The 26824-nt window shown below is 46.5% G+C and overlaps 1 protein-coding gene across 1 annotated transcript in view; it reads right to left on the bottom strand.

Moving 5' to 3' along the window:
• Positions 1-26824, bottom strand: part of LOC308676567 (thyroid hormone receptor alpha-like) — a 367592-nt gene that overhangs the window by 136504 nt on the left and 204264 nt on the right. The window contains exon 3 of the mRNA XM_081342444.1: positions 13200-13261. Within this exon, the coding sequence (XP_081198570.1) occupies positions 13200-13261 (62 nt within the window). The remainder of the gene's footprint in view (positions 1-13199; positions 13262-26824) is intronic.

The following is a 26824-nucleotide window of genomic DNA, read 5'->3' as shown; positions in this document are numbered from 1 at the left end:
ACTGTGACTGTCATAAATATGAATCAGTTGCCAAGCATCTGAATGTAAATCACAAGACCCTGGGGATGCTGCAACATTCCAGCTGATCGGCGCTTCTTCTGGGCTCAGCAGCTGGATCCTGGCACTGATCCTGGCGCTTCTGCTGAGCCCTGACAGCCCTGCAGCTCCAGCCATCTCTCACTCAGGCTTGTGCGGTGCTGCCACCGGTTCAGCTCATTCCCTTCCCTCGCTACTTTTCTAGGATGGTCACGTACCACCTGCCAGGTGCCAATGTACCACAGGTGGTACCCATACCACTGGTTGAAAAGCCCTGGACTAGAAGACCTCCAAGGTCCCTTCCAACATATTAGTATTGATCATTGCACAGTCAGCCAGATGTTTAGACTGGATTTGACATCTTTGTCCACCTATCAAGTCCTCACCAAGGACCTGGGATAGGCAGATGTGGATGTTTGATGGTATTACAGATATTGTCGCAGGATGGAAGCAGTTCCTAGTAAGGCCACCTTTTGCAATTGACTAATGGCTAGTGGTGCTCAAGTTGTTTTGGGATTGCACCCAAGACACCTAGAAGACCTCCAAGGTCCCTTCAAACATATTATTGTTGTTGTTGTTGTTGTTAGCTAAAGAGAACTGGGACTTTGTCCAGTTGATCAAGCTAGCAGCCAGATCACAAATCATAAAACTAAAAATCTAAAACAGGAAGGCTACTGTACAAGAGAATATCTGTTTGCACTGACTGTGAAATTACTCATTGTGAGGTCATCTGACCAGAAATGTGCATCTGAACAAAAGTGTAGTCTTTAAAACAGCAGTAGTTTGAAAACAGCCGTGGTTCATCCTTGGTAAATGCTTGTGTGATTGCAATTTTAATTTAGAATGTCTGGTTTAGTTCAGTGGAACACTTGCTGCGCAGCTGTTTTTTGTGGTACTCTTTTAAAGTTTGAATACTATCGTATTTGTAAGCAGATTGCTAGTTTACCTGGACAGTCTGCTTGACTAGAGGTTTTTTGCTCTTCAGGCTGAAATTAGATGGCTGAATCAGTCGGATTGTCTGTCCTCCAAGCATATCAGTAGCTGATTATGCCACTTTGTGACCATCCTCAGTAAGTGGATTGTAGAAATAATCAGGAAGCATCTACCCTACATCAATAGCTGTGGATTGTGATGACACTGATGACTCAGCTGAGCAGGGGATCGTGGTCCAATCAATCAATCAATCAGTAGAGAGCTGGAAGGGACCTTGGAGGTCTTCTAGTCCAACCCCCTGCTCAAGCAGGAGACCCTATACAATTTGAGACAAGTGGCTGTCCAGTTTTTTTCTTAAAAACATATAACAACAAAACAACAACAACAACAACAACAACAACAACAACAACAACAATAATAATAATAATAATAATAATAATAATAATAATAATAATAATAATAATAATAATAATAATAATAATGTTGGAAGGGACCTTGGAGGTCTTCTAGTCCAACCCCCTGCTCAGGCAGGAAACCCTATACCATTTCAAAAGAATGGTTGTCCAGTCTCTTCTTAAAAACTTCCAGTGTTGGAGCATTCACAACTTCTGGAGGCAGGTTGTTCCACTGATTAATTGTTCTAACTGTCAGGAAATTTCTCCTTAGTTCTAGGTTGCTTCTCTCTTTGATTAGTTTCCATCCATTGGTTCTTGTCCTGCCCTCAGGTGCTTTGGAGAATAGCTTGACTCCCTCTTTTTTGTGGCAACCCCTGAGATATTGGAACACTGCTATCATGTCACCCATAGTCCTTCTCTTCATTAGACATACCCAATTCCAGCAACCATTCTTTATGTTTTAGCCTCCAGTCCCCTAACCATTTTTGTTGCTCTTCTCTGTACTCTTTCTAGAGTCTCAACATCTTTTTTACATCATGGTGACCAAAACTGGTTGCAGCATTCCAAGTGTGGCCTTACCAAGGAATTATAAAGTATTAACACTTCACATGATCTTGATTCTATCCCTCTGTTAATGCAGCTTAGCACTGTGTTGGCTTTTTTGGCAACTGCAGCACATTACTGGCTCATATTTAAGTGATTGTCCAATAGGAGTTCGAGATCCCTTTCACAGTTACTACTAATCAGCAAGGTAGCACCTATACTGTACCTGTGCATATTGTTTTTGTTGCCTAAATGTAGAACCTTACTTTTTTCACCATTGAATTTCATTTTGTTAGATAGCGCCCAGTGTTCAAGTCTGTCAAGATCCTCCTGTATCTTGAGCCTATCTTCTAAAGTGTTGGCTATTCCTCCTAGCTTGGTGTCATCTGCAAATTTGATGAGTTCCCCATCTATCCCCTCATCCAAATCATTGATGAAGATGTTGAAGAGCACTGGGCCCAGAACAGAGCCCTGGGGCACCCCACTAACACACTTCCCTCCATGTAGATGCAGATCCATTGAGGACCACACGCTGAGTACAGCCTGTCAGCCAGCTACGAATCCATCTGGTGGTGATGCTGTCTAACCCACATTTTTCTATCTTAGCAAGTAGTAGGCTGTGGTCTGCTTTATCAAATGCCTTAGTGAAGTCCAAGTAAATTATATCCACAGCATTCCTCTGGTCCACTAATTTTGTCACCTGGTCAAAGAATGCAATAAAATTTGTCTGGCATGATCAGTTTTTGACAAACTCATGTTTGTGGTTCTGAGATCACATCTGCCAGTTCCTTCAGAACCTTGTGGTGTAGTCCATCTGGTCCTGGTGATTTGAATTCATCTAGGATGGACAGGTGCTCACTTACCATTTTCTTGCCTATCTTAACTTGTGTTTCTAATCTGTTTTTTACGGTACTGTTTTTGATAGGTTGGACTGTTTTTTCCCTTTGTGTAAAGACGGATGCAAAAACCAAGTAGTTCTGCTTTCTCCCTGTTGCTTGTCACCTTCTTGCCACTTTCTCCCACTAATGGACCAATCATTTCCTTAACTTTTTTCTCGTTCTTTACATGTTGAAAGAAGCTTTTTTGTTGTTGTTATTTTTGACTTTTGTCGCAAGCCTTAGTTCTGTGGTGGCGAACCTATGGCACGCGTGCCATAGGCGGCACCAGAGCCCTCTCTGTGGGCACGCGTGCCGTTGCCCCAGTCCTAGGCCTTCAGTCCCATCCATGAGCAACCTGCATCAATACCCACACAGGGTAGGGTGGCTGAACCTGCCCCCGCCTCCCCAAGCGTTTTTTTACTAACCTGCCTTTCAGCTGCATTTTGTTTCTCCGTTTGCTTCTCAGTCTTCACCACGTGTTCGTGGGACTATCAGTAAAAAAAAAAGTTCCATCAGACTTTCTAACTTCTCGCGAGATCTCAAGAAGTTAGAAAGTCTGATAGAACTTTTTTTTTAAAAAAAACAATAGTCTAAAACATGCAGCGAAGGCTGAGAAGCGAATGGAGAAATGGAATGCAGCTGAAAGGCAGGTTAGTAAAAAAAACGCTTCAGGGAGGCAAGGGCATCTGGGTGGGGGCGGGCGCAGCAACCTTACCCTGCATGGTGGCGGGAGGGTGGGGTGCGTGCCCTTCCTGTGCCAGGCCAGCCCCTACAGCCCTGGGGCAGCCGTGCCAGGCAGCAGTGGCAGGGTGTTGAGGTGGTTTGCCGCCTCCTGCCCAGTGCTGCTGCCATGAGGTGCCCCTCTGGCTCCTGGGAGTTGTGCTGGCGTCCTTCATGCTGGGCGTCCTTTGCGGTGAATTTCTGAAAAGATTTGCGATGGGTGGGTGCGACATGCAAGGCGGCAAATGGCCGTGACTGGCAGCAAATGGCCACGTCACGCCAAAACTGGCCGTTTGCTGCCTCCTGCCCAGTGCCGCTGCCATCAGGCTATGGAAAAAGCCCGGTGGTGGTAAGAAACCGGTATACTGTGATGCGTGAGGCGGCAAATGGCTGCGGCTGGTGGCAAACAGCCACGTTGCGCTGAAACCAAGGGGCTGGCAGGCTGTGGCTGCTGATGGACACAGTCGGACCCCATGCACTCGCTGGGGGGGGCTGATGGTGTCAGGCAGCAGCTGTCCCGGCCCCTGCCTTGCCTTGCCTTGCCTTGCCCTGCAGCAATGGCACCGCTGCCCTGCCCCCTGCGTCACCTTGCCTCACCCCGCAGGACAAGCCTCCTGCCCACCGTCCCATCCACCAGAGACCCCTGGATCTCCCCCAACCCTGCCTGGCCCCCACAGGCGTCCCTCCCCACAAGCAACATCAAGGTGGCCATGCCCACCCCGACCACGTTCACCCAGTCTGCTGTGACCACTGCAGCCATGCCCACCCAATGGGCCACACACACTCAATGGGCCACACACACCCAGCACCCGGCAATACATAAGTGGGTTTTGGGTTGCAGTTTGGGTACTCGGTCTCTAAAAGGTTCACCATCACTGCCATAGTTCATTTTTTTTTATTGAAAAGTTTTAAAATACATTTTATCTTTGACAATCCCCCCCTCCCCCTCCCCTACCTATCCCTCCCTACCCCTCCCCCCCCTTTCACCCCTCCCCCCCGACTTCCCAGAGCTAAGTACAGGGTATAAAAACAAAAAAAAAATCATAAACATCCATTTGCTACCAATAATAAATTCTTAAATCTATCACTCTCTAGCTCATATAAGATAACTACAAGCAATACTAATATTTCATATAAAAAAAAGAAAATAGAAAGGAAGACTTATTCAAATGCTAAATGAAACTTTTTAGTCCCATATTTGTTCTGGATATATTCAATCCATTTCTTCCACTCCATAATATAACGTTCTTGCGAATGATCTTTCAAATAAGCCGAGATCTTTGCCATTTCTGCCAGGTCAGAAATCTTTAAGGTCCACTCTTCTATAGTCGGCAGTTCCTCCTTCTTCCAATATTGACCTATTAAAAGTCTTGCTGCTGTGATTAAATTCAGCATCAACTTAGTGTCCACAACAGTAGCATCTGTAATTATACCCAACAAAAAGAGTTGCGGACAAAACTTTATCCTTTGCTTGAAGATCTTCTGCATATTCCACCAAATTTTTATCCAAAAAGCCTTGACCTTTTTACAGGTCCACCATATGTGAAAATATGTTGCATCTTCGCCACCGCACCTCCAGCATTTTGGCTGATAATTCGGATACATACTTGCAAGCTTTTTAGGATCTAAATGCCATCTATAAAACATTTTATAAAAGTTCTCTCTTAGATTTTGAGCTTGTGTAAATTTTACGTTCCTCACCCAGATCTTTTCCCACGTGTCCATTGTAATAACTTCTTGGATGTTCTGGGCCCATTTTATCATACAATCCTTAACAAGTTCTGTTTCTGAGTCAATTTCTATCAATGCAAGATATATCCATTTGATATGTGCTGGACCCTGATTTCTAATTTGCTTTATCAAATTTTCATCAATCATTGCAAAACCAATTTTCTGATCTTCTTTCCACCTGGCCCGTAACTGAGTATATTGAAACCAAGTTTGAACAATCTTCTCATCTCGCAAGAGGTTGTACGGCTTCAAACACCAGACATTTCTTTCCAAGCTTAAAATCTCCTTATATGTAGTCACATCATGTTTGAATCCAACTGAATCCAAAGTTCATTTTGAGCTTTAGCTTTCCTCACTTCATCTTTGCAGGCTCGAGCTGTTTGCTGATATTCTGCCTTAGTTATGTGCCCCTCTTTCCACTTTTTATACTTGTCCTTTTTATCTTTCAATTTATCAGAGAGTTCTTTATGCAGCCATGCTGGTTTCTTTTGAGAGCTGTTATTTTTCTTCTTCATTGGTATTGTGCTAGACTGGGCTTTTATAATCTCACTTTTCAAAATTTCCCAAGCTTCTTGAGTTGTTTTCCCCTTGAGGATTGTCATTCATGGAATCCTTCCCAAGCTCTCTCTAAGTTTATTGAAATTAGCTCTCTTAAAGTCCAAGACTCTAGTTTGACTGTATTCTATTGCTTGTGTTTCCATAATGTTGAATTCCAATATTGCATGATCACTTCCTCCCAAGGTTCCTGTGGCTTCTATAATTTCATCTCTGTTAGTGAGGATTAGATCCAATATGGCTGATCCCCTAGTTCCCTTCTCTACTTTTTGGCAGACAAAGTTGTCTGCTAGGTTTGTCAGGAATCTGTTTGATCTTCCACTTGGTGCAGAGTTTGTCTCCCAGTTGATGTCAGGGTAATTAAAGTCCCCTATTACTATTGTGATGTGCTTTCTACATACCTTAGTTAACTGACTAGCAAAACGTTCACCTATTTCCTTTATTTGGTTGGGTGGCCTATAGTATACCTACAACCCCTGAAGGCAAGCCACTCCACCAATCAACTGGCCTCACCGCCAGGATGTTTCTCCTTAATTCCAGGTTACCTCTCTCCCCCATTAGTTTCCATCCATTGTTTCTTGTCTTGCCTTCTGGTGCTTTGGAAAATAAGCTGACCCCCTCTTGTTTGTGGCAGCCCCTCAAATTTGGAACACTGCTATTATGTCACCCCTAGTCCTTCATTTCTCTAGACTAGCCATACCCAGTTCCTGCAATCGTTCTTCATATGTTTTTGTCTCCATGCCTTTAATCTTCCTAGAGACTGAAACATATGCAGAAATACACAACTAAATAGACAACTAAAACATATGAGAAAACACACAACTGCATTCCCAATTTCCCAACTCCTTGATCTGCCCACCATGAATTCAAGTCCAGCTGCTTAAATGTGTTGCCCCTTCTCAGCACCATCTTTGGAACCTAATACGATGATACAAGAAATTGAGATAGAAACTAATGTTTGGGCAGATCATAACCCAATAAAGATGACTTGGAGAGGAACCAAGAAAAAATTAAGATAGTCCTTGAACAAATCTATATTGAAAGAAAAAGAATTCTTACAACTAGCAACAAAGGAAATGAATTACAAATATATCCACAAAAGAAAATACATAAAAAGCAAATGGAGATAATAAAACATAAACTAAACTTAGTAGAGGTGGAAATAATAGCTCAACAGATTAAAAGGGCTAAACAACTTTTTTGAAAATGCCAATAAACCGGGGAGATGGTTAGCCTATAGACTGAAAAAAGAAAAAGAAAAAACTGATAAATAAGCTGCAAGATTCAAAAGGTGAATGACAGTTTCCAAATGATACAATTAAAAAAATTATCAAAGACTATTAGGAGATACTTTAGAATGCAGAGGAAATTCAGAAAGAAAAAATACAGCAGTATTTAAAAAAAGCAAACTTACCAAAAATTTCAGAGAATATTCAAAATATATTAAATGGAAATATATCAATGATGGAGATTATAGAGGCTATAAAAAGGCAAAAAAATGATGAGACTCTGGGTCCAGATGGGTTACCTGCAGAGCTTTATAAATCATTACAAGATATACTAAGTCCTATTTTGAAAGAACTGTGTAATGAAATACTTTTGGAGGCTAAAATATTTATTTATTTATTTTATTTATTTTAATTCCATTTATATCCCGCCCTTCTCCGAAGACTCAGGGCGGCTTACAAGCTTAGCAAAATACATGGATTGAAGCCAATATTACCTTAATACCCAAAGAAGACTCTGATCTATCACAAATAAAAAACTATAGACCAATATCGCTATTAAATGTAGATTATAAAATTTTTGCCTCAATAATAGCAGAAAGACTAAAGAAATTTTTGACCGAATTTATACATACAAACCAAAATGGTTTTCTACCTAAAAGACAGATAAAAAATAATTTAAGAATGATTTTTGATCTGCTAGAGTACTATGAAATTAATCCAGGGAAACAGATGGCTTTAATATTTCTTGATGCACAGAAAGCATTTGACAATGTAAACTGGCAATTTATGTTTCAGCAACTAGCGGAAATGGACTTTGGAGAAAACTTTATAAATGTAATTAAAACAATTTATTGTAAACAAACAGCCAAAATAATTGTAAATGCAGATTTTACAGAAAACTTTAACATTAAAAAAGGCAAAAGACAGGGATGCCCACTATCTCCATTATTATTTATACTTACACTGGAAGTATTGAATAGAAACATCAGGCAAGATATAGAAATTAAAGGACTGGAGATAAAAGATGAAAAATATAAATTACAAGCATTTGCAGATGACTTGGTTTTTATATTGGAAGATCCGCTTGAAACAAGCACTAAACTTATGGAGAAAATAGAAAAATTTGAAGAAGTGACAGGGTTGAAAATAAACAGAAAAGACTAAAGTGCTAACAAAAAATCTAACAGAAAAACAAAAAAACAATTAGCAAAAAAATCTTCAAATAGTTAAAAAAGTTAAATACTTGGAAATTTATCTAACAGCAAGTTGCGTAACAATAAAAGAAGATAATTATCTAAGATTGCTAAAACAAATAAAATTGGATCTGGAAAAGTGGAAAAACTTACAACTTTCAATGCTGGGGAGAATAGCAACAGTGAAAATGAATATCTTACCGAAAATACTTTTTCTATTCCAAATGATACCTGTAAGACTGGGAAAAAAGCCTTTTTTGATGAACTGAATACAACAATACTGAAATCTATCTGGCAAGGAAAAAAAGCTAGAATTACACTGAAAATGCTACAAGAAGCGAAAGAAAGTGGAGGATTTGGACTACCGGACTAGAGGTTATACTACCAAGTAACTATTTTAACATGGCTTAAAGAATGGATAATGCTTAGAGACAAAAGACTATTATACCTAGAGGGGCATGCCTTTCTGTGGTATGGGAAGAATAAAATACATAGATATTTTCAAAACCACTTTGGAAGAAATGCACTTCTTTTAGAATGGGAAAAAATAAAAGTGAAATTTCTATCAAGATACCTGGATGGCTTTCAACAATGGAAGCTGTTGCTTACCAAAATTTAATTACAGGTGAAACTCGAAAAATTAGAATATCATGCAAAAGTTCATTTATTTCAGTAATGCAACTTAAAAGGGGAAACTAATATATGAGATAGACTCATTACATGCAAAGCAAGATAGTTCAAGCAGCTAATTAAGCCATAACACCTGTAAAGGGTTCCTGAGCCTTTAAATGGTCTCTCAGTCTGGTTCAGTAGGAATCACAATCATGGGGAAGACTGTTGACCTGACAGTTGTGCAGAAAACCATCATTGACACCCTCCATAAGGAGGGAAAGCCTCAAAAGGTAATTGCAAAAGAGGTTGGATGTTCCCAAAGTGCTGTATCAAAGCACATTAACAGAAAGTTATGTGGAAGGGAAACGTATGGAAGAAAAAGGTGCACAAGCAGCAGGGATGACCGCAGCCTGGAGAGGATTGTCAGGAAAAGGCCATTCAAAAGTGTTGGGGACTTTCACAAGGAGTGGACTGAGGCTGGAGTCAATGCATCAAGAGCCACCACACACAGATGGATCCTGGATATGGGCTTCAAATGTCGTATTCCTCTTGTCAAGCCGCTCCTGAACAACAAACAACGTCAGAAGTGTCTTACCTGGGCTAAAGAAAAACAGACCTGGTCTGTTGCTCAGTGGTCCAAAGTCCTCTTTTCTGATGAGAGCAACTTTTGCATCTCATTTGGAAACCAAGGACCCAGAGTCTGGAGGAAGAATGGAGAGGCACACATGGCAAGATGCTTGAAGTCCAGTGTGAAGTTTCCACAGTCTGTGTTGATTTGGGGAGCCATGTCATCTGCTGGTGTTGGTCCACTGTGCTTCATTAAGTCCAGGGTCAACACAGCCGTCTACCAGGAGATTTTGGAGCACTTCATGCTTCCTTCCGCAGACGAGCTTTATGGGGATGCTGACATCATTTTCCAGCAGGACTTGGCACCTGCCCACACTGCCAAAAGCACCAAAACCTGGTTCAATGACCGTGGGATTACTGTGCTTGATAGGCCAGCAAACTCGCCTGACCTGAACCCCATAGAGAATCTATGGGGCATTGCCAAGAGAAAGATGAGAGACATGATACTGAACAATGCAGAAGAGCTGAAGGACGCTATTGAAGCATCCTGGTCTTCCATAACACCTCAGCAGTGCCACAAGCTGACAGCTTCCATGCCACGCCACATTGAGGCAGTAATTGCTGCAAAAGGGGCCCAAACCAAGTACTGAGTACATATGCATGATTATACTTTTCAGAGGTCCGATATTGTTCTATGTACACTCCTTGTTTTATTGATTGCATGTAATATTCTAATTTTCTGAGATTGTGGATTTGGGGTTTTCATGAACTGTACGCCATAATCATCACAATTATGACAAATCATGGCTTGAACTATCTTGCTTTGCATGTAATGAGTCTATCTCATATATTAGTTTCCCCTTTTAAGTTGCATTACTGAAATAAATGAATTTTTGCACGATATTTTAATTTTTCAAGTTTCACCTGTAATTACAACAAAGTTGTGACCTATAAAGAAAAAGTGATCTACTAGTCTGTCACCTCTATTAACTTGTTCACCACTTCCATATGGGCCAGTCACTTTTTCTCCAGGTATTGTTCTTCCTATTCTTGCATTAAAATCACCCATTAGTATTTTGTATCAGCATTTTTCTGTGTCTTGAAGGCGGGCCACATCATCGTAAAATTCTTCAACCTCATCATCACTATAGCTTTTTGCCGTGTAAGTATGGATGATTTGAAGCTTGTATTGTTTGTTCAATTGAACGATGCATTGGGCTACTTTGTCTGATATAGTTTCAAATTTTACTACAGAGTCTTTCAGCTTTTGGTTGATGAGAAAACCAACTCCGCCACATCATCCATCTTCAGTACCTCTAGTGTAGAGTAAATGCCCAGACCTATCAAGTTCAATTAAATTTTCACCTTTTCGTCGTGTTTCACATAATCCAATGATATCCCAATGCATATTATTGAGTTCAATCAGCAGTTCTTCTAGTTGAGCATCCATTTTCATTGTTTGAAAGTTGACCGTTCCTATGTCCAAAGTACAAAGGCAGCCTGATTTAACCCAGTGATTCTTAGCATACTCTACCTTCAGGCAGGTCTTCCTGCTGGCGTGGGTAGTTGACCTAGGGCCTCCGGGGAATGACGGCCATTTTTAAAGTTGTATTGGCATGTGGAAGGAATAGGCCATAACTTACCATGCTGGTCCAAGGCGGGTTGGCAGATGTGATTGGTGTTAGTCTGGGGTATCCATCATGGCCTATTCACCTTGGGAGACCCTTCTGGACATATACATATCCAACGACTTAGCCCATGATTTCATTTACCCACAAAAGGCCCTTTGGCTTGTCAAGGTGATGACCAGGACTTAGGGGACAGTGAATGTGTCCAGATGGCCCGTCTTTCTTTGGTCACTTGCAGGCCTCTGAATGCTGGGTCATGAAAGGACAGCAAAGGAAACACTCAATGTTCTAACTCACTCGGGGACAGCTAGAGTCTTGGGGAAACACCCAAAGTGAACAGATGATGTCTTGGGGAAACACCCAGAGTGAACAGATGGTGTCCTGGGGAAACACCTAAAAGGGAACCTGCTAGCTACTTCTGCTTTCTAGTTTCTTATCTATAGTGTGCCAGCCCTAAGGGGCAAAGTCTTAATCTACTGAGTGCCAGCTTTGCTGGGTGAAGTGCGTATATAACCAAAATAGTATAAAAATAGGACATCTTTGCTATGTGATGCTTTTTGCATTTGTTTTAGAAAAGCCCGTCTCTATTCAGCTGAATAAACACGTATTTTTGAAGTCAAATTCTGGTTCCCTGTATTTTGTTATCAAGCAAAACCTCCGAACCTGCACATCAAAGGCCCCAATCATAGAAGAAGGGAACTGCATCTACATAGAGGGAAGTATACAGTGGGGTACCCCAAGGTATCCGCTCAGCAGGACTTAAATTGAAAAAAGAAAAGTGCAAGATTGGGGTAGAGTCAACTGAGTTCCTTGGGTTCCACATCGATGCATTCATCCAGCGGACTCAAAGCTGAAAGCGTTTCAGCAGGCCCAAAGTCCAAGGGAGACCTTCAGGCCTTCTTGGGTCTTCTGAAATAAATGAATTTTTGCACGATATTTTAATTTTTCAAGTTTCACCTGTAATTACAACAAAGTTGTGACCTATAAAGATATCTTGGACAATGAAGGAAAATTGAAAGACAGACAAGATTTACAAGAACAAGGTATTGATCTATCATGGTGGCCATATTTGCAAATCCAAACGAGATATGAAAAAGATGTTAAAACAATGGGATTTTATAAAGAACAGACAGAATTTGACCAGATACTGTTAAAAACAGATGAAAAGTTAATTAAGAAACTCTGTAAATATCTGTTAAGCTTAAAGATGGAGGAAGAACAAGTAAAAGAAACAATGATAATATGGGCAAAGAACTTTGGATATACAGTAATATAGAATTAGAAAATTGGCAAAAGTTATGGGAAAGAAATGTTAAATTAATGAAAGCAGTGGCATATAAAGAAAACCTATATAAAATGTTTTAAAGATGGCATATGACACCAGTGAGATTAGCAAAAATGTTTAAAAATACTTCAAACAAGTGTTGGAAATACAAATAAAGACCAGGTACTTATTACCATATCTGGTGGACATGCCCTAAAGCAAAAAGATTTGGGTTAAAAATACACTTATGGTTGGAGAAAATGACTAAAAAAACAAATAGACTTTAAGCCAGAATTATTTTAATTAGGAATAATAGGAGAAAATTATGAGAAAGACTGTATATATTTAAGTCTACACGTACTAACTGCAGCAAGAATTGTATTTGCCCAACATTGGAAAAATGAAAATTTACCAACTGAAGAATTAATTAAGAAAATTTTAGAGTGTGAAATGGATAGATTGACTTTAAAGACAAAAGAGAAAGAAGACTCAGTGTATTTTAGAACATGGGATATTTTTTATCAATGACTAGAAGAACAAGTTAGAGAGAAACGAATGTGATAGGTAATTTTGAATATATATTAGTAAGAAGAAGACCATCGAGCAATTAAGATATTGTTTATGATAATTAACTATTACTCATTTTTAACACATGAACCCAGAAATTATGCTGTTTGCTAAATATTGAGAATGTTATTTGAAAAAACCCTAACCTCAACCCCAACCCTAACCCTAAAAACTAATAATATATATATTTAAAATAGAAGAAGAGGAAAGAATCCTAAAATGTGAATCACTTCCTCAATATCCTGCTGGTAGGACTACAAGGAAATGTACTGTCTTCTAGTATCACAAAGAGATAAGCACATTGATCTGAAAATTTTGAGCATTTGTGTGCTTGGAAGAGATGCTTACCCGACATGCTGCTTTTCATCAAACATTGGCTGCTTTTCCTTTTACGTTTCCCATTGGGCCACCTTCAGAGAAGAGAGGGAGAATCTGCCATTAATTTGGAGCTTGACACATTCAATTTATCTTTCTTGATCACCTGCTCAAGCCTTATCCTATGCAACCCCTGCCTCAAAACTTTCCCAAATCACCAGGACTCAGTTCACCATCTTTCTTTATGTTGCAGCATTTCCATTAACCTACACCTTTTAAGAAATCAGGAGGTGTAAGAAGTACAAAGGCACTTATCTGAGAAGAGGAGAAGTGGTAAAGTGGTTGGGAAGATGTTTTAATGCACATATGTATGGCTAACCCCCTCTAGATACAGGATTCCCATTCTATCCTTTTAACAAGTACAGGTGAAACTCGAAAAATTAGAATATCGTGCAAAAGTTCATTTATTTCAGTAATGCAACTTAAAAGGGGAAACTAATATATGAGATAGACTCATTACATGCAAAGCAAGATAGTTCAAGCCGTGATTTGTCATAATTGTGATGATTATGGCGTACAGCTCATGAAAACCCCAAATCCACAATCTCAGAAAATTAGAATATTGTGAAAAGGTGCAATATTCTAGGCTCAAAGTGTCCCACTCTAATCAGCTAATTAAGCCATAACACCTGCAAAGGGTTCCTGAGCCTTTAAATGGCCTCTCAGTCTGGTTCAGTAGGAATCACAATTACGGGGAAGACTGCTGACCTGACAGCAGTCATTGAAACCCTCCATAAGGAGGGAAAGCCTCAAAAGGTAATTGCAAAAGACGTTGGATGTTCCCAAAGTATTGTATCAAAGCACATTAATAGAAAGTTATGTGGAAAGGAAAAGTGTGGAAGAAAAAGGTGCACAAGCAGCAGGGATGACCGCAGCCTGGAGAGGATTGTCAGGAAAAGGCCATTCAAAAGTGTTGGGGACTTTCACAAGGAGTGGACTGAGGCTGGAGTCAGTGCATCAAGAGCCACCACACAAAGACGGATCCTGGACATGGGCTTCAAATGTCGTATTCCTCTTGTCAAGCCGCTCCTGAACAACAAACAACGTCAGAAGCGTCTTACCTGGGCTAAAGAAAAACAGACCTGGTCTGTTGCTCAGTGGTCCAAAGTCCTCTTTTCTGATGAGAGCAACTTTTGCATCTCATTTGGAAACCAAGGACCCAGAGTCTGGAGAAAGAATGGAGAGGCACACACGGCAAGATGCTTGAAGTCCAGTGTGAAGTTTCCACAGTCTGTGTTGATTTGGGGAGCCATGTCATCTGCTGGTGTTGGTCCACTGTGCTTCATTAAGTCCAAGGTCAACGCAGCCGTCTACCAGGAGATTTTGGAGCACTTCATGCTTCCTTCCGCAGACGAGCTTTATGGGGATGCTGACTTCATTTTCCAGCAGGACTTGGCACCTGCCCACACTGCCAAAAGCACCAAAACCTGGTTCAATGACCGTGGGATTACTGTGCTTGATAGGCCAGCAAACTCGCCTGACCTGAACCCCATAGAGAATCTATGAGGCATTGCCAAGAGAAAGATGAGAGACATGAGACCGAACAATGCAGAAGAGCTGAAGGCCGCTATTGAAGCATCCTGGTCTTCCATAACACCTCAGCAGTGCCACAGGCTGATAGCTTCCAGGCCACGCCGCATTGAGGCAATAATTATATTAGTTTCCCCTTTTAAGTTACATTACTGAAATAAATGAACTTTTGCACGATATTCTAATTTTTTGAGTTTCACCTGTAATACACTCCTGATACATTGTTCTCACCTCAAGCCAGTATGGACTATGTGCAGGAGATCAAAAAGTGAAATTAAATTACCAGCAATCACTCAAAGCAGCAGTCCCCAACCTTTCTAGCTCCATGGATTGGTGGGGGGGGGATGGTTTCACACATGTGCCTGCTACTTGCACAAATGGAGCTTTGTGCACTCACCTGTCACTTGCATGGCCTGGTTCCCAATGGGCCAGGGGCCAGTACCAGTTTGTGGACCAGGGGTTGGGTACCCCTGACTTAAAGGAAGCTAACCCAATCCGGCTCATACTTCGTGCACTGAATCTATGGCTGCCCTAAAAAGAAATGACAGGTTTCTGTGGTAGCATTTACACTTGCCCAAGAAGCTCTGGGTGATTATTCCATTTAACCTTGTGACAATTTTGTAGTGTAAGTTACGACTTAGGAAATTACCAAATTTCCTCTGGTGGAAATGCATTAAGAGGCCCCTGGTATGTTTTTAGCCGGTTGTTTTAAAGAGTTAGGGAGTGGGGGAATGGGAGGGAGGGGAGGAAATTGGGGTGTGTTCTATCAACCGGCTGTCAGTCTGGGCCTACAACAGTTCCCGGTGAGATGGGGTTGGGGGCATGGGCTTTTGGTTCCGTTTGTACTGGGGTGGGGGTTGCAAATCCCCACGACGATTGGGAATGGCAGCAGGCGGTTACACGGAGGGCCGCATCAATATCTGGGACCGCGCCCCCGCTGTCTTCGAGTGGTGGTGTGTTCCGACCCTCCGGTTAGTACCCTTTTATCCGGGGGTGAGGGGGATCAGGACCCTGAGCTCAGGCTTGTGTATTTTAATGCCAGATCCATTGTGAACAAGGCTCCCCTCGTCCAGGAATTGATCGAGGAGGAACACGCGGATCTGGCATGCATTACGGAGACCTGGTTGGGCCCAGAGGGCGGTGTCCCTCTGGTTGAATTGTGCCCTCCGGGTTTCTGTGTGCTATACCAGCCACGGGCTCAGGGCAGGGGCGGTGGGGTGGCAGTGGTTATACGGGAGACCTTATGTCCGTGGGAGACCACCGTTGTGCAGATAGGCGGGAGTGAGTCCCTCATGAGATGTGGCCCTCGGGCTCAGTTGGGCCTGTTACTAACATACCTGGTGACCAGCTGTGTGGCAACGGCCCTACCCGAGCTGCTCGACACCCTCTCAGGGTTGACGGTGGAGTTTCCCAGACTCATAGTTCTGGGCGACTTCAACCTGCCTTCCCTGGGAGAGTTGTCAAAGTTAGCTCGGGAGTTCATGGCTTCCATGATGGCCATGGACCTGACCCAAGTAATTCAGGGACCGACTCATGGGGCGGGTCACACTCTCGACCTGATTTTTCTATCTGGGCAATGGTTGGATGATTTGGGAGGGGGCTTGCCAACTATTATCCCCCTGTCATGGTCCGATCATTATCTCCTGCGGCTGGTCTTCCGCTATGTCACCCCCCCGCCGCCAGGCTGTCGAACCGACCAGGTGGTTCCGTCCCAGGTGCCTAATGGACCCAGAACGGTTCCAGATGGCGCTTGGGTCTTTACCTATCTCCCTCACTCACAGCCCGGTTGATGCCTTGGTGGATGTCTGGGAAAGGGCGGCCACCGAGGCATTCGACCATGTTGTACCCTTGCGACCCCAGACCCGGCACAGATCCCGTTGGGACCCATGGTTTTCTGTGGAGCTCCGGGAGATGAAGCGTCGGAGACGGGGTCTAGAGAGCGGTTGGAGGTCCACCCGGTCTGAATCTGACCGACTGCAGCTAAGAGCCTTCACAAGGTCTTACCTCGCGGCGATGAGGATGGCGAAGTCTAATTACTTCGCTGCCCTCATCGCGTCTGCAGATAATCGCCCAGCTGCCCTGTTTAGGGTGACTCGCTCTCTCCTTGATCGGGAGATGAGGGAGGAACCCTTACAGGGACGGGCTGAGGAGTTTAGTCATCATCTGGTGGACAAAATTGCTCAGATCCGGACCGGTTTGGACTCTGACTGGGCAGTCTGACATGGAGGAATTGAGCGGTCTTGAGCATGTTATCTGGACTGAGTTCGACCCTGTTTCCCCCGATGACGTGGACAGGATCATGAGGAGACTGAGCTCCATCACTTGTTTACTGGACCCATGCCCCTCCTGGCTGGTTTATGCGGCCTGGGAGGAGACACGAGGCTGGTTCCAGGCAGTAATAACTGCTTCCTTGAAGGAGGGTATCTTTCCCGCTGCCTTGAAGGAGGCGGTGGTGAGACCCCTTCTCAAGAAGCCTGCCCTGGACCCGGCTGTTTTAAATAACTACCGTCCGGTCTCCAACCTTCACTTCTTTGCGAAGGTTGTTGAGAGTGTAGTGGCGCATCAGTTTCCTCTGTTCCTGGAGGAAACTGATTATCTTGACCCGTACCAATCGGGTTTCAGGCCCGGGTACAGCACGGAAACGGCATTGGTCGCACTGGTGAATGATCTCTGGTGGGCTCGGGACAGGGGATGTTTCTCTGTCCTAGTGTTGTGACTCAGGGCCAGCCTGTGGGCCCGGCTGCCGGCTCAGATGTATCGGATGACTCAGATGAGGGGGAGGAGGAGTGTGTGGGAGACGAACCGGCTGATGATGGCTTGCAGGCTTGGCAGAGCTCCCAGCCGGGGCCCTCTTCTCAGCTGCGTGAGCCCGATAGTGCGGAGGATGATGACCCACAGCTGGCCCTGTTCAAGGACGCCCGACGCAGGAGGCAGTCGAGCAGGACCAAGCAGAGAAAGGCTGCGGGTCTCCTCGGGAGGAGGCAGAGGGAGGCCACGCCCTGAACTCTAAATAAAAGGAGTGTTTGGGGAAGGGCTGGTTGCTGAAAGCAACCCTTCTGCTTGAGGATTCAAGTTCCAGTGTTTTTGTTTCTTGTTCTGTTAATTGACTAATAAATCTTGGCAGACGCTTTTCAGCCTTGGACGCTCTCCAGTCTCTACTGTTTGAATAGGGGTTTGCCTTATTACAAGGCCGGTAGTTGGCTGGTTCAGAACAGTTTGCTTTCAGCCTCCCACCCCTTATTACTACGATGGAGCAGCTTCGTGCCGAGAATGCTCAGCTCACCCAGCAACTCACTTTGTTGGCAGCTCAGGTGGCTCAACTGCAAGCTCAGGTACATGCTGCACCCCCACCCAGGAGGAAATGTCAGATAGCTATGCCGGATAAATTTGCTGGCAATCCAGAACTGTTTCCTGCCTTCCTGGGACAATGCCAGCTTTTTATCAGCGTGAGAGCAGCTGATTTCCCCACTGACCGAGATAAGGTGGGATTCGTGTTAAGCCTTCTGTCGGGGGATGCAGCTCGTTGGGGCACGCCTCTGCTGGCACAGCCTAGCCCTTTGTTGGATAACTTTGGGGGGTTTTGTGACCATATGCGCCTCATGTACGAGGACCCAATTAAGGCGCAGACCGCCACCCGACGCCTGAAAGCTTTGAGGCAGGGTCAGCGCCCCCTGCAGGCCTATATCAGCGATTTCCGGCTGCTTAGCCAGGATTCCACCTGGAATGAGGCTGCGCTCGTGGATGCCTTCCAGGATGGCTGGTCGGAGGAGATGTTGGATGAGCTGGCCCGCGTGGACATTCCCTCAGACCTGAATGGGCTGATCCATCTTTGTCTGCGGATCGATGCCCGGCTGCAGCAGCGAAAGAGTCGCCGTGCCACCCCACAGACCCCTGCCGCCCCTGTTGTGCGTGAGCCCCCAGTCCAGAGGGAGGAGCCAATGGAGCTGGGTGCCGCCAGGTCCCGTCTCTCGGTGACGGAAATGGACAGACGACGATCGGGGGGGTTGTGTTTTTACTGTGGGGACCCTGGACATTTGGCTGCTTCTTGCCCGAAGAAGCGTCAGCGGGCGTCAGTGACCAAGCCTGCCCCGAGAAAGTCCTCTACTTTGCTGTCGGGAAACGGCCCGAGCCCGATCTAGACGGTGTGATAGATCGGGCGACTCACAACGACCACGCCGAGCGACGCCGTTCCGACGGTGCCTGTGAACCTCCACGGCATTTGATATTGGAGGCACGTCTGATCCTTCCTGGCAAGCCAGAGGGGATTCCGGTCCATGCCTTAATTGACTCTGGGGCTACCACTAACTTTATGGACTCGGCCTTTGTGGCCAAATGGGCTGTTCCCCAGTGTCCGGTGGATCCGCCCATGCTAGTGGAGACCATCGATGGTCGAGTGCTCCTGTCTGGGCCTATTACGGCCGCCACGCAACCATTGTGTATGGCCATCAGTTCCCATGTGGAGGCCATCCAGTTCTACATCACTTCGGATCTGCACTTCCCCGTGGTCTTGGGACTGGCGTGGCTCCGGGCGCATGATCCACAGATCTATTGGTCTCAGAACTTGGTCACCTTCCCAAGTTTGCAGTGCGTGGACCACACCCGCCATATCTGTGCCGGCCAGGTGGAGGGTTCCTCAGGGGTTTCCTTGCCTCCCGAACTGTCCGACTTTGCTGATGTGTTCAGCGAGTCAGAGGCGGACCAATTACCCCCGCACAGGCCCTACGACTGCTCCATTGATCTAGTCCCTGATGCGCCTCTCCCAGTGGGGCGTTTGTACTCCATGTCGGAGCCCGAGTTGGCTGCATTGCGGGACTTCCTGACAAAGAATTTGGCTCGTGGTTTCATCCGGCCCTCGTCCTCGCCAGTGTCTGCGCCCGTGCTCTTCGTCAAAAAGAAGTCGGGCGAGTTACGGCTTTGCTGTGACTACCGGAAACTCAACGCCATCACGGTGCGTAACCGCTACCTCATCCCCGAGCTCTTGGACCGACTTCGGGAGGCTAAGATCTTCACGAAACTAGACCTGCGTGGAGCTTACAACCTCGTCAGGGTTCGGCCGGGTGACGAGTGGAAGACGGCGTTTGGTACTCGCTATGGACATTTCGAGTACACGGTGATGCCGTTTGGCCTGACCAACGCCCCCGCTGTGTTTCAGCATTTTATGAACGACATCTTTCGGGATCTGTTGGACCAGTTTGTCGTGATTTACCTGGACGACATCCTGATTTACTCCCCGTCGCGTGAAGCGCATCATCAGCATCTCCGTCAGGTCCTGCAGCGCCTCCAGAAACATCGGCTGTTTGCCAAGTTGGAGAAGTGCCAGTTCTACCAGGTGACCATCGATTTCCTGGGTCACCGCATTTCTCCTGAGGGCATCGCCATGGAACCGAGTAAAGTTGAGTCGTTGCAGAGTTGGCAACCCCCGCGTCGCGTGAAGGATGTTCAGCGACTTCTTGGATTCGCCAACTACTATCGAACATTCATCCCTGGCTTTGCTGCCTTGACAGCCCCCCTCACCCAGCTCCTGCAGAAGAAGACTCGGTTCCAGTGGAACGCCCCCGAACAACAGGCGTTCCAGGCTTTGAAGGACGCCTTCATGAAGGAGCCCATCTTGAAGCATCCTGACCCGCAACGGCCGTTTGTCGTGGAGGCGGACGCCTCCGACATTGCCATTGGGGCCGTGTTACTCCAGGCAACGACGCCCAGCGGTACCCTTTTCCCTTGCGCGTATCACTCCCGGAAATTGAATCCCTCGGAGCGCAACTATACCATCTGGGAGAAGGAGCTGCTGGCCATCAAGGCGGCGTTCGAGGCTTGGAGGCATCATCTGGAGGGGGCGCGGCATCAAATCGAGGTCCGGACGGACCACAAGAATCTGGAAAGCCTGCAGACCGCTCGGAATTTGAACCAACGCCAGAGCCGGTGGTCCCTCTTCTTTGCGAGGTTTGACTTCCGGGTGCGGTACATACCAAGCGGGCACAACCAGAGAGCGGATGCTCTGTCCAGGAAGCCCGAGTACACCCGAGCGGAAGACAAGCTTCCGCCCAGGACCGTGATCCCCGTCGAGTCTTTTGCTGCGGTGCGGGAGCCGGTGGATATACGGGCTCGGATCCGGGAGGCGCAGCAGCAGGAGGCGTGGGTGGCTCAGCGGAAGGAAGAGGTGGGGCCAGATTCGCCTTGGTCGGTCACGGATGGACTCCTGTATTATCGTGACCGGCTCTATGTTCCGGGAGGGCCACTCAGGGGACTCGTCCTCAGCCAGTGTCATGATAACCCGGCTGCGGGGCATTTTGGCCTGTTCAAGACTCTGAACCTGGTCTCCCGTACCTTCTGGTGGCCCCGAGTCCGACACGACGTCCAGTCTTATGTCACCTCCTGCATCCCATGCAGGCAGGCCAAGTCAGCGACAGGGGCCCCGCCTGGTTTACTGCAGCCGTTGCCAACACCCAAGAGACCCTGGGGGGCTGTGTCCATGGACTTTCTGACGGATCTACCCCCATCCTCCGGCTTCACGACAGTGTTTGTGGTGGTGGACATGCTGACCAAGATGGCGCACTTCATCCCCTGTCGCGGCTTACCGTCAGCTCGCGCCACTAGTCGCATGTTCATCCAACAGGTGTTCCGGCTGCACGGCCTTCCCGATAGAGTCGTCTCCGATAGGGGGGCCCAGTTTACAGCCCGCTTCTGGCAGGAGTTGATGCGGGCGTTGGACATTAAGGTTTGCCTCTCGTCTGCGCATCATCCTCAGACCGACGGGGGTACCGAGAAGGTCATCGGCATCTTAGAGCAGTATCTGCGCTGCTACGTTAACCTGCAGCAGGACAATTGGGTGGACTATTTGGCCATAGCCGAGTTTGCCTTTAACAACTCGCAGCACACCTCCACGCAGATGACACCGTTCTTGGCCAACGTGGGTTATCACCCCCGGTTTTTCCCCCTTTCTCCCGTGGACTCACCGGAGCCGGCAGCGAACGAATTCATGGCGGAGTTACAGGCGATCCATCGGTTGGTGCGACGGCAGCTGGAGAAGGCCAAGGCCGACTACAAGAGGTTCGCCGATCGGTCGAGAAGGGATACGCCTCCACTATCGGTGGGGGATCGGGTCTGGCTGTCCACCAGGAACCTACCATCCACTCGGCCGGCGAGGAAGCTGGACCACCGTTACCTTGGACCGTTCCCAGTCGAGGCCGTCATCAACCCGGTCGCCTATCGTTTAACTCTGCCACGTTCCCTGCGCGTGCACCCCGTCTTCCATCGGTCCTTGTTGGTCCCCGAACAACCGGCTTGTCCACTTCGCCAAGCGGAACCTCCCCCATCAGGACCTCGTGATGGCGGCAGCACCCCCGAGTACGAGGTCGCCAGCATCAGGGATTCCCGCTGGCTGAAAGGTCGCTTCCAGTACCTGATCGAGTGGAAAGGGTACGGGCCGGAGGACTTCACATGGGAAGACGCGACCGCCGTTCATGCCCCTGCGTTGGTGACTGCTTTTCACGAACAGTTCCCATCCCGACCGCATCCGGATCGGCAGACCCGGGGGAAGGGCCCTGCGGTGCGGGATAGTGTTGTGACTCAGGGCCAGCCTGTGGGCCCGGCTGCCGGCTCAGATGTATCGGATGACTCAGATGAGGGGGAGGAGGAGTGTGTGGGAGACGAACCGGCTGATGATGGCTTGCAGGCTTGGCAGAGCTCCCAGCCGGGGCCCTCTTCTCAGCTGCGTGAGCCCGATAGTGCGGAGGATGATGACCCACAGCTGGCCCTGTTCAAGGACGCCCGACGCAGGAGGCAGTCGAGCAGGACCAAGCAGAGAAAGGCTGCGGGTCTCCTCGGGAGGAGGCAGAGGGAGGCCACGCCCTGAACTCTAAATAAAAGGAGTGTTTGGGGAAGGGCTGGTTGCTGAAAGCAACCCTTCTGCTTGAGGATTCAAGTTCCAGTGTTTTTGTTTCTTGTTCTGTTAATTGACTAATAAATCTTGGCAGACGCTTTTCAGCCTTGGACGCTCTCCAGTCTCTACTGTTTGAATAGGGGTTTGCCTTATTACAAGGCCGGTAGTTGGCTGGTTCAGAACACCTAGTCCTTTTAAACCTCTCAGCGGCTTCGACCATGGTATCCTACTGCGGCGTCTCAGGGGGTCGGGAGTGGGAGGCACTGTTTTATGGTGGTTCTCCTCCTACCTCCTGGGCCGCTCACAGTCGGTGTTGACGGGAGGGCAGAGGTCTGCCCCGAGGCCTCTCGTTTGTGGACTCCCTCAGGGGTCGGTCCTCTCTCCCCTCCTGTTCAACATCTACATGAAACCGCTGGGCGAGCTCATTTGTGGTTTCGGGATGGGGTATCATCAGTACGCTGATGATACCCAACTTTTTCTTTCCACCCCGAACCAACCCAGTGATGCACTCGACGTGATGTCCCGTTGCCTGGAGGCGGTCCGGGTTTGGATGGGGAGAAACAGGCTTCGTCTCAATCCTGCCAAGACTGAGTGGCTGTGCATACCGGCATCTCGGGTTAGCCAGGCCGTTCCATCATTAATGATGGGGGGTGAGGTGTTACCCCCCGTCGATAGGGCTCGCAACTTGGGTGTCCTCTTGGATTCATGGCTCAACTTTGAAGACCATATAGGAGCCGTAACCAGGGGGGCTTTTGCCCAGCTTCGCCTGGTGCGCCAGTTGCGGCCCTATCTGGACCGAGATGCCCTATGCACAGTCACCCATGCGCTCGTGACCTCCCGGCTAGACTACTGCAACGCTCTCTACATGGGGCTGCCCTTGAGGACCACTCGGAGGCTTCAACTGGTGCAGAATGCAGCCACGCGAGTTGTTATGGGAGTTTCCCGATACTCCCGTGTAACACCTCTTCTCCGTGAGCTGCATTGGCTTCCGGTTGCCCTCCGGGTGAGATTCAAGGTGCTGGTAATGACCTATAAAGCCCTAAATGGCTTGGGTCCGGATTATCTAAGGGAACACCTGCTGCCGACATCAACTTCCCATCGTCCTGTGCGCTCCCACAGGGAGGGCCTTCTCAGGGTACCGCCGGCTAAGGAATGCCGGCAGGTTATTCCCAGGGGAAGGGCGTTCTCTGTGGGCGCGCCGGCCCTATGGAACCAACTTCCCACGGAACTCAGGACTGCCCCCGACCTTCTCTCATTTCGCCGGGACTTGAAAACTTGGCTCTTTGAGCTGTTTGGCCCAGACTGAGGGGTTTTAATTTAATTTAATTTAATTGGGTTTTAGTTTTAATTTCAGGGACTGGAATTTAATTAATAGTTTTAACTGATTTTAATTTTTGTATGCTATGTTTTTTAATTTTCCCTGTAAACCGCCCTGAGTCCTACGGGAATAGGGCGGTATATAAATTTAAATAATAAATAAATAAATAAATAATATACGCCCAGTCATCTTATACGCCGGAAAATACGGTAGTCTTATACAGCGAGTATAGCCCAAACCCTGCACCCGTATTTTTCGGACCATAAGATGCACTTTTTTCCCCCCCCAAAGTAGGGGGGGAAATGAGGGTACATCTTATGGTCCGAAGCTGATCCGTATGGCCAGCCCCAACCTCCGCAAGTGGAAAGCAAGGGAGATTGCCAGGAGCACGAATCGGCACGTGCTGAGAAACGCTGATCTCATGCTCCTGCAATCTCCCTCGCTTGGTTTCAGCTTCCCTTGCTACAAGAGAAAGCAGGGTGAAACGGAGTGAGGAAGATTGCCAGGAATGCGAATCGGCTGATCTCGCGCTGCTGCAATCTCCCTTGTTTCAGCCTCCTTTCTCTTGTAGCAAGGGAAGCTGAAACCGAGTGAGGGAGATTGCAGGAACGCGAGATCGGCCGATTCACGTTCCTAGCAATCTCCCTCAGTCCGTTTCAGCTTGCTTTCTGCAAGAGAAAGCCGGGCTGCAGGGCCGCCTCTGCAGGTACATCTCTAACGTGGAGAGGGAAGGACAAAGAGGGAGGGAAGGAAGAAAGGAAGGAATGAAAGAAGGAAGGGACAATGGGAGAGGGAGGGAGAGAGAGAAACAGAGAGAGAGAGAGAAAGAGAGGGAGAGAGAAGGAGAAAGATATAGGGAGGGAGAGAAGGAGAGAGAGAGAAGGAGAAAGAAAGGGAGAGAAATATAGGGAGAGAGAGAAAGAGGGAGAGGGAGAGAGAGAGGGAGAGAAAGAAAGGGAGAGAGAGAGAAAGAGGGAGAGACAAGGAGAAAAAGAGGGAGGGAAATAGAGGGAGAGAGAGAAAGGGAGAAATAGAGGGAAAGAGAAAAATAGGGAGAGAAAGAGGGAGAGAGAGAAGGAGAAAGAAAGGGAGGGAAATAGAGGGAGAGAGAGAAAGAGGGAGAAATAGAGGGAAAGAGAAAAATAAAGAGGGAGAGAGAGACAAGGAGAAAGAAAGAGGGAGGGAAATAGAGGGAGAGAGAAAGAGGGAGAGGGAAAGAGAGAGGGAGAGAAAGAAAGGGAGAGAAAGAGGGAGAGAGAGACAAGGAGAAAGAAAGAGGGAGGGAAATAGAGGGAGAGAGAGAAAGAGGGAGAAATAGAGGGAAAGAGAAAAATAGAGAGGGAGAGAAAGAGGGAGAGAGAGAAGGAGAAAGAAAGGGAGGGAAATAGAGGGAGAGAGAGAAAGAGGGAGAAATAGAGGGAAAGAGAAAAATAAAGAGGGAGAGAGAGACAAGGAGAAAGAAAGAGGGAGGGAAATAGAGGGAGAGAGAAAGAGGGAGAAATAGAGGGAAAGAGAAAAATAGGGAGAGAAAGAGGGAGAGGGAGAGAAAGGGAGAGAGAGAGAAAGGAGAGAGAGGAGAGAGAAAGAAAGAGGGAGGGGGAGAGAGGGAGAGAAAGAGAAGGAGAGAGAGAGAAATTAAATTAGTAACATGATTCTTAAGTGAATCTGGTTTCCCCACTAACTTTGCTTGTCAGAAGGTTGCAAAAGGCGATCACATGACCCTGGAACAATGTGACCATCATAAATATGAATCGATTGCCAAGCATCCGAATGTAAATCACATGACCCTGGGGATGCTGCAATGGTCATAAGTGTGAAAAATGGTCATAAGTCACTTTTTTCAGTGCCGTTGTAACTTTGAACGGTCACTAAGTGAATCATTGTAAGCCGAGGACTACCTGTACTTTATCATTTTTTTTCCTTTTTTTGGGGGGGGGTCAAGTTTTTGACACTTTGTTGGGCGACTGGTGGTACTCAGACATTGCCTTGTCCTAAAAGTGGTACAATGGATGAAAAGGTTGAAAAGCCCTGTTTTAGTATACCGGTACTATTTGGTTCAGAATATTTTTTTTCTTGTTTTCCTGCTCTAAAAACTGGGTGCGTCTTATGGTCAGGTGCGTCTTATGGTCTGAAAAATATGGTAATTTAACAGGAAAAGTAGGGGGTCGTCTTATACGCCCAGTCGTCTTATACGCTGGAAAATACGGTAATGGAAACAGCTGAGGGTTTTTCTATTTAACCTTCATTTGTGGGAGGGGTGCCTGGTGTATCCTAATTTCCATATTATTTTCCTTTTGGGTAAAGATACCTGAATGCTTTTTTAAAATAAAAAGATGATTTACTGATTAGAAATGCTGACCCAAACTAATAAATAATCACAGAAAACCTATCAAAACTGTCTCTTACCCAATAGTATGAAATTAAAGTAACTACTAGAAATTCTGTGAATCTTTGAGTGTTTCAGTAATTGGAGTACAGTATAGCATGCAGTATCAGAAAATACTTTTCCTAGTCAAAGAACTAGATTCATATTGAGAAATTAAGTTCTTAGAGAAAAAAATCTTTGAAATAAATATTAGAAATCTCTGATATTCTTCTAAAGAATCCAGGCAACATGTGATCTTGTGAGCAGTTCTGTTGAGCAACTTGTTAGCCACTGAAAAAAGCAGCCCAGGCACTTGATGGAACTGCCCCAAGAGGCCTCCCTCTGTTGCCCATTCCCAGATGGATCCCATGTTTACTGAGGGCCCTCAGAAGATGAAGCAGCAAAAGAGACTCCTAATGTGCCAGAGGAGGAAAATAGAGGTAGTTTTTGAATGATAGTTCACTTAGCAACGGTTCAAAGATACGACACCCCAAGTACTTATGACC

The sequence above is a fragment of the Vipera berus genome, assembly GCF_964194415.1.
Source record: "Vipera berus genome assembly, chromosome: W".
NCBI classification, from domain to species: domain Eukaryota; kingdom Metazoa; phylum Chordata; class Lepidosauria; order Squamata; family Viperidae; genus Vipera; species Vipera berus.
The sequence above is the reverse complement of the archived record's forward strand: the minus strand, read 5'-3'. Positions and strand labels throughout refer to the sequence as shown.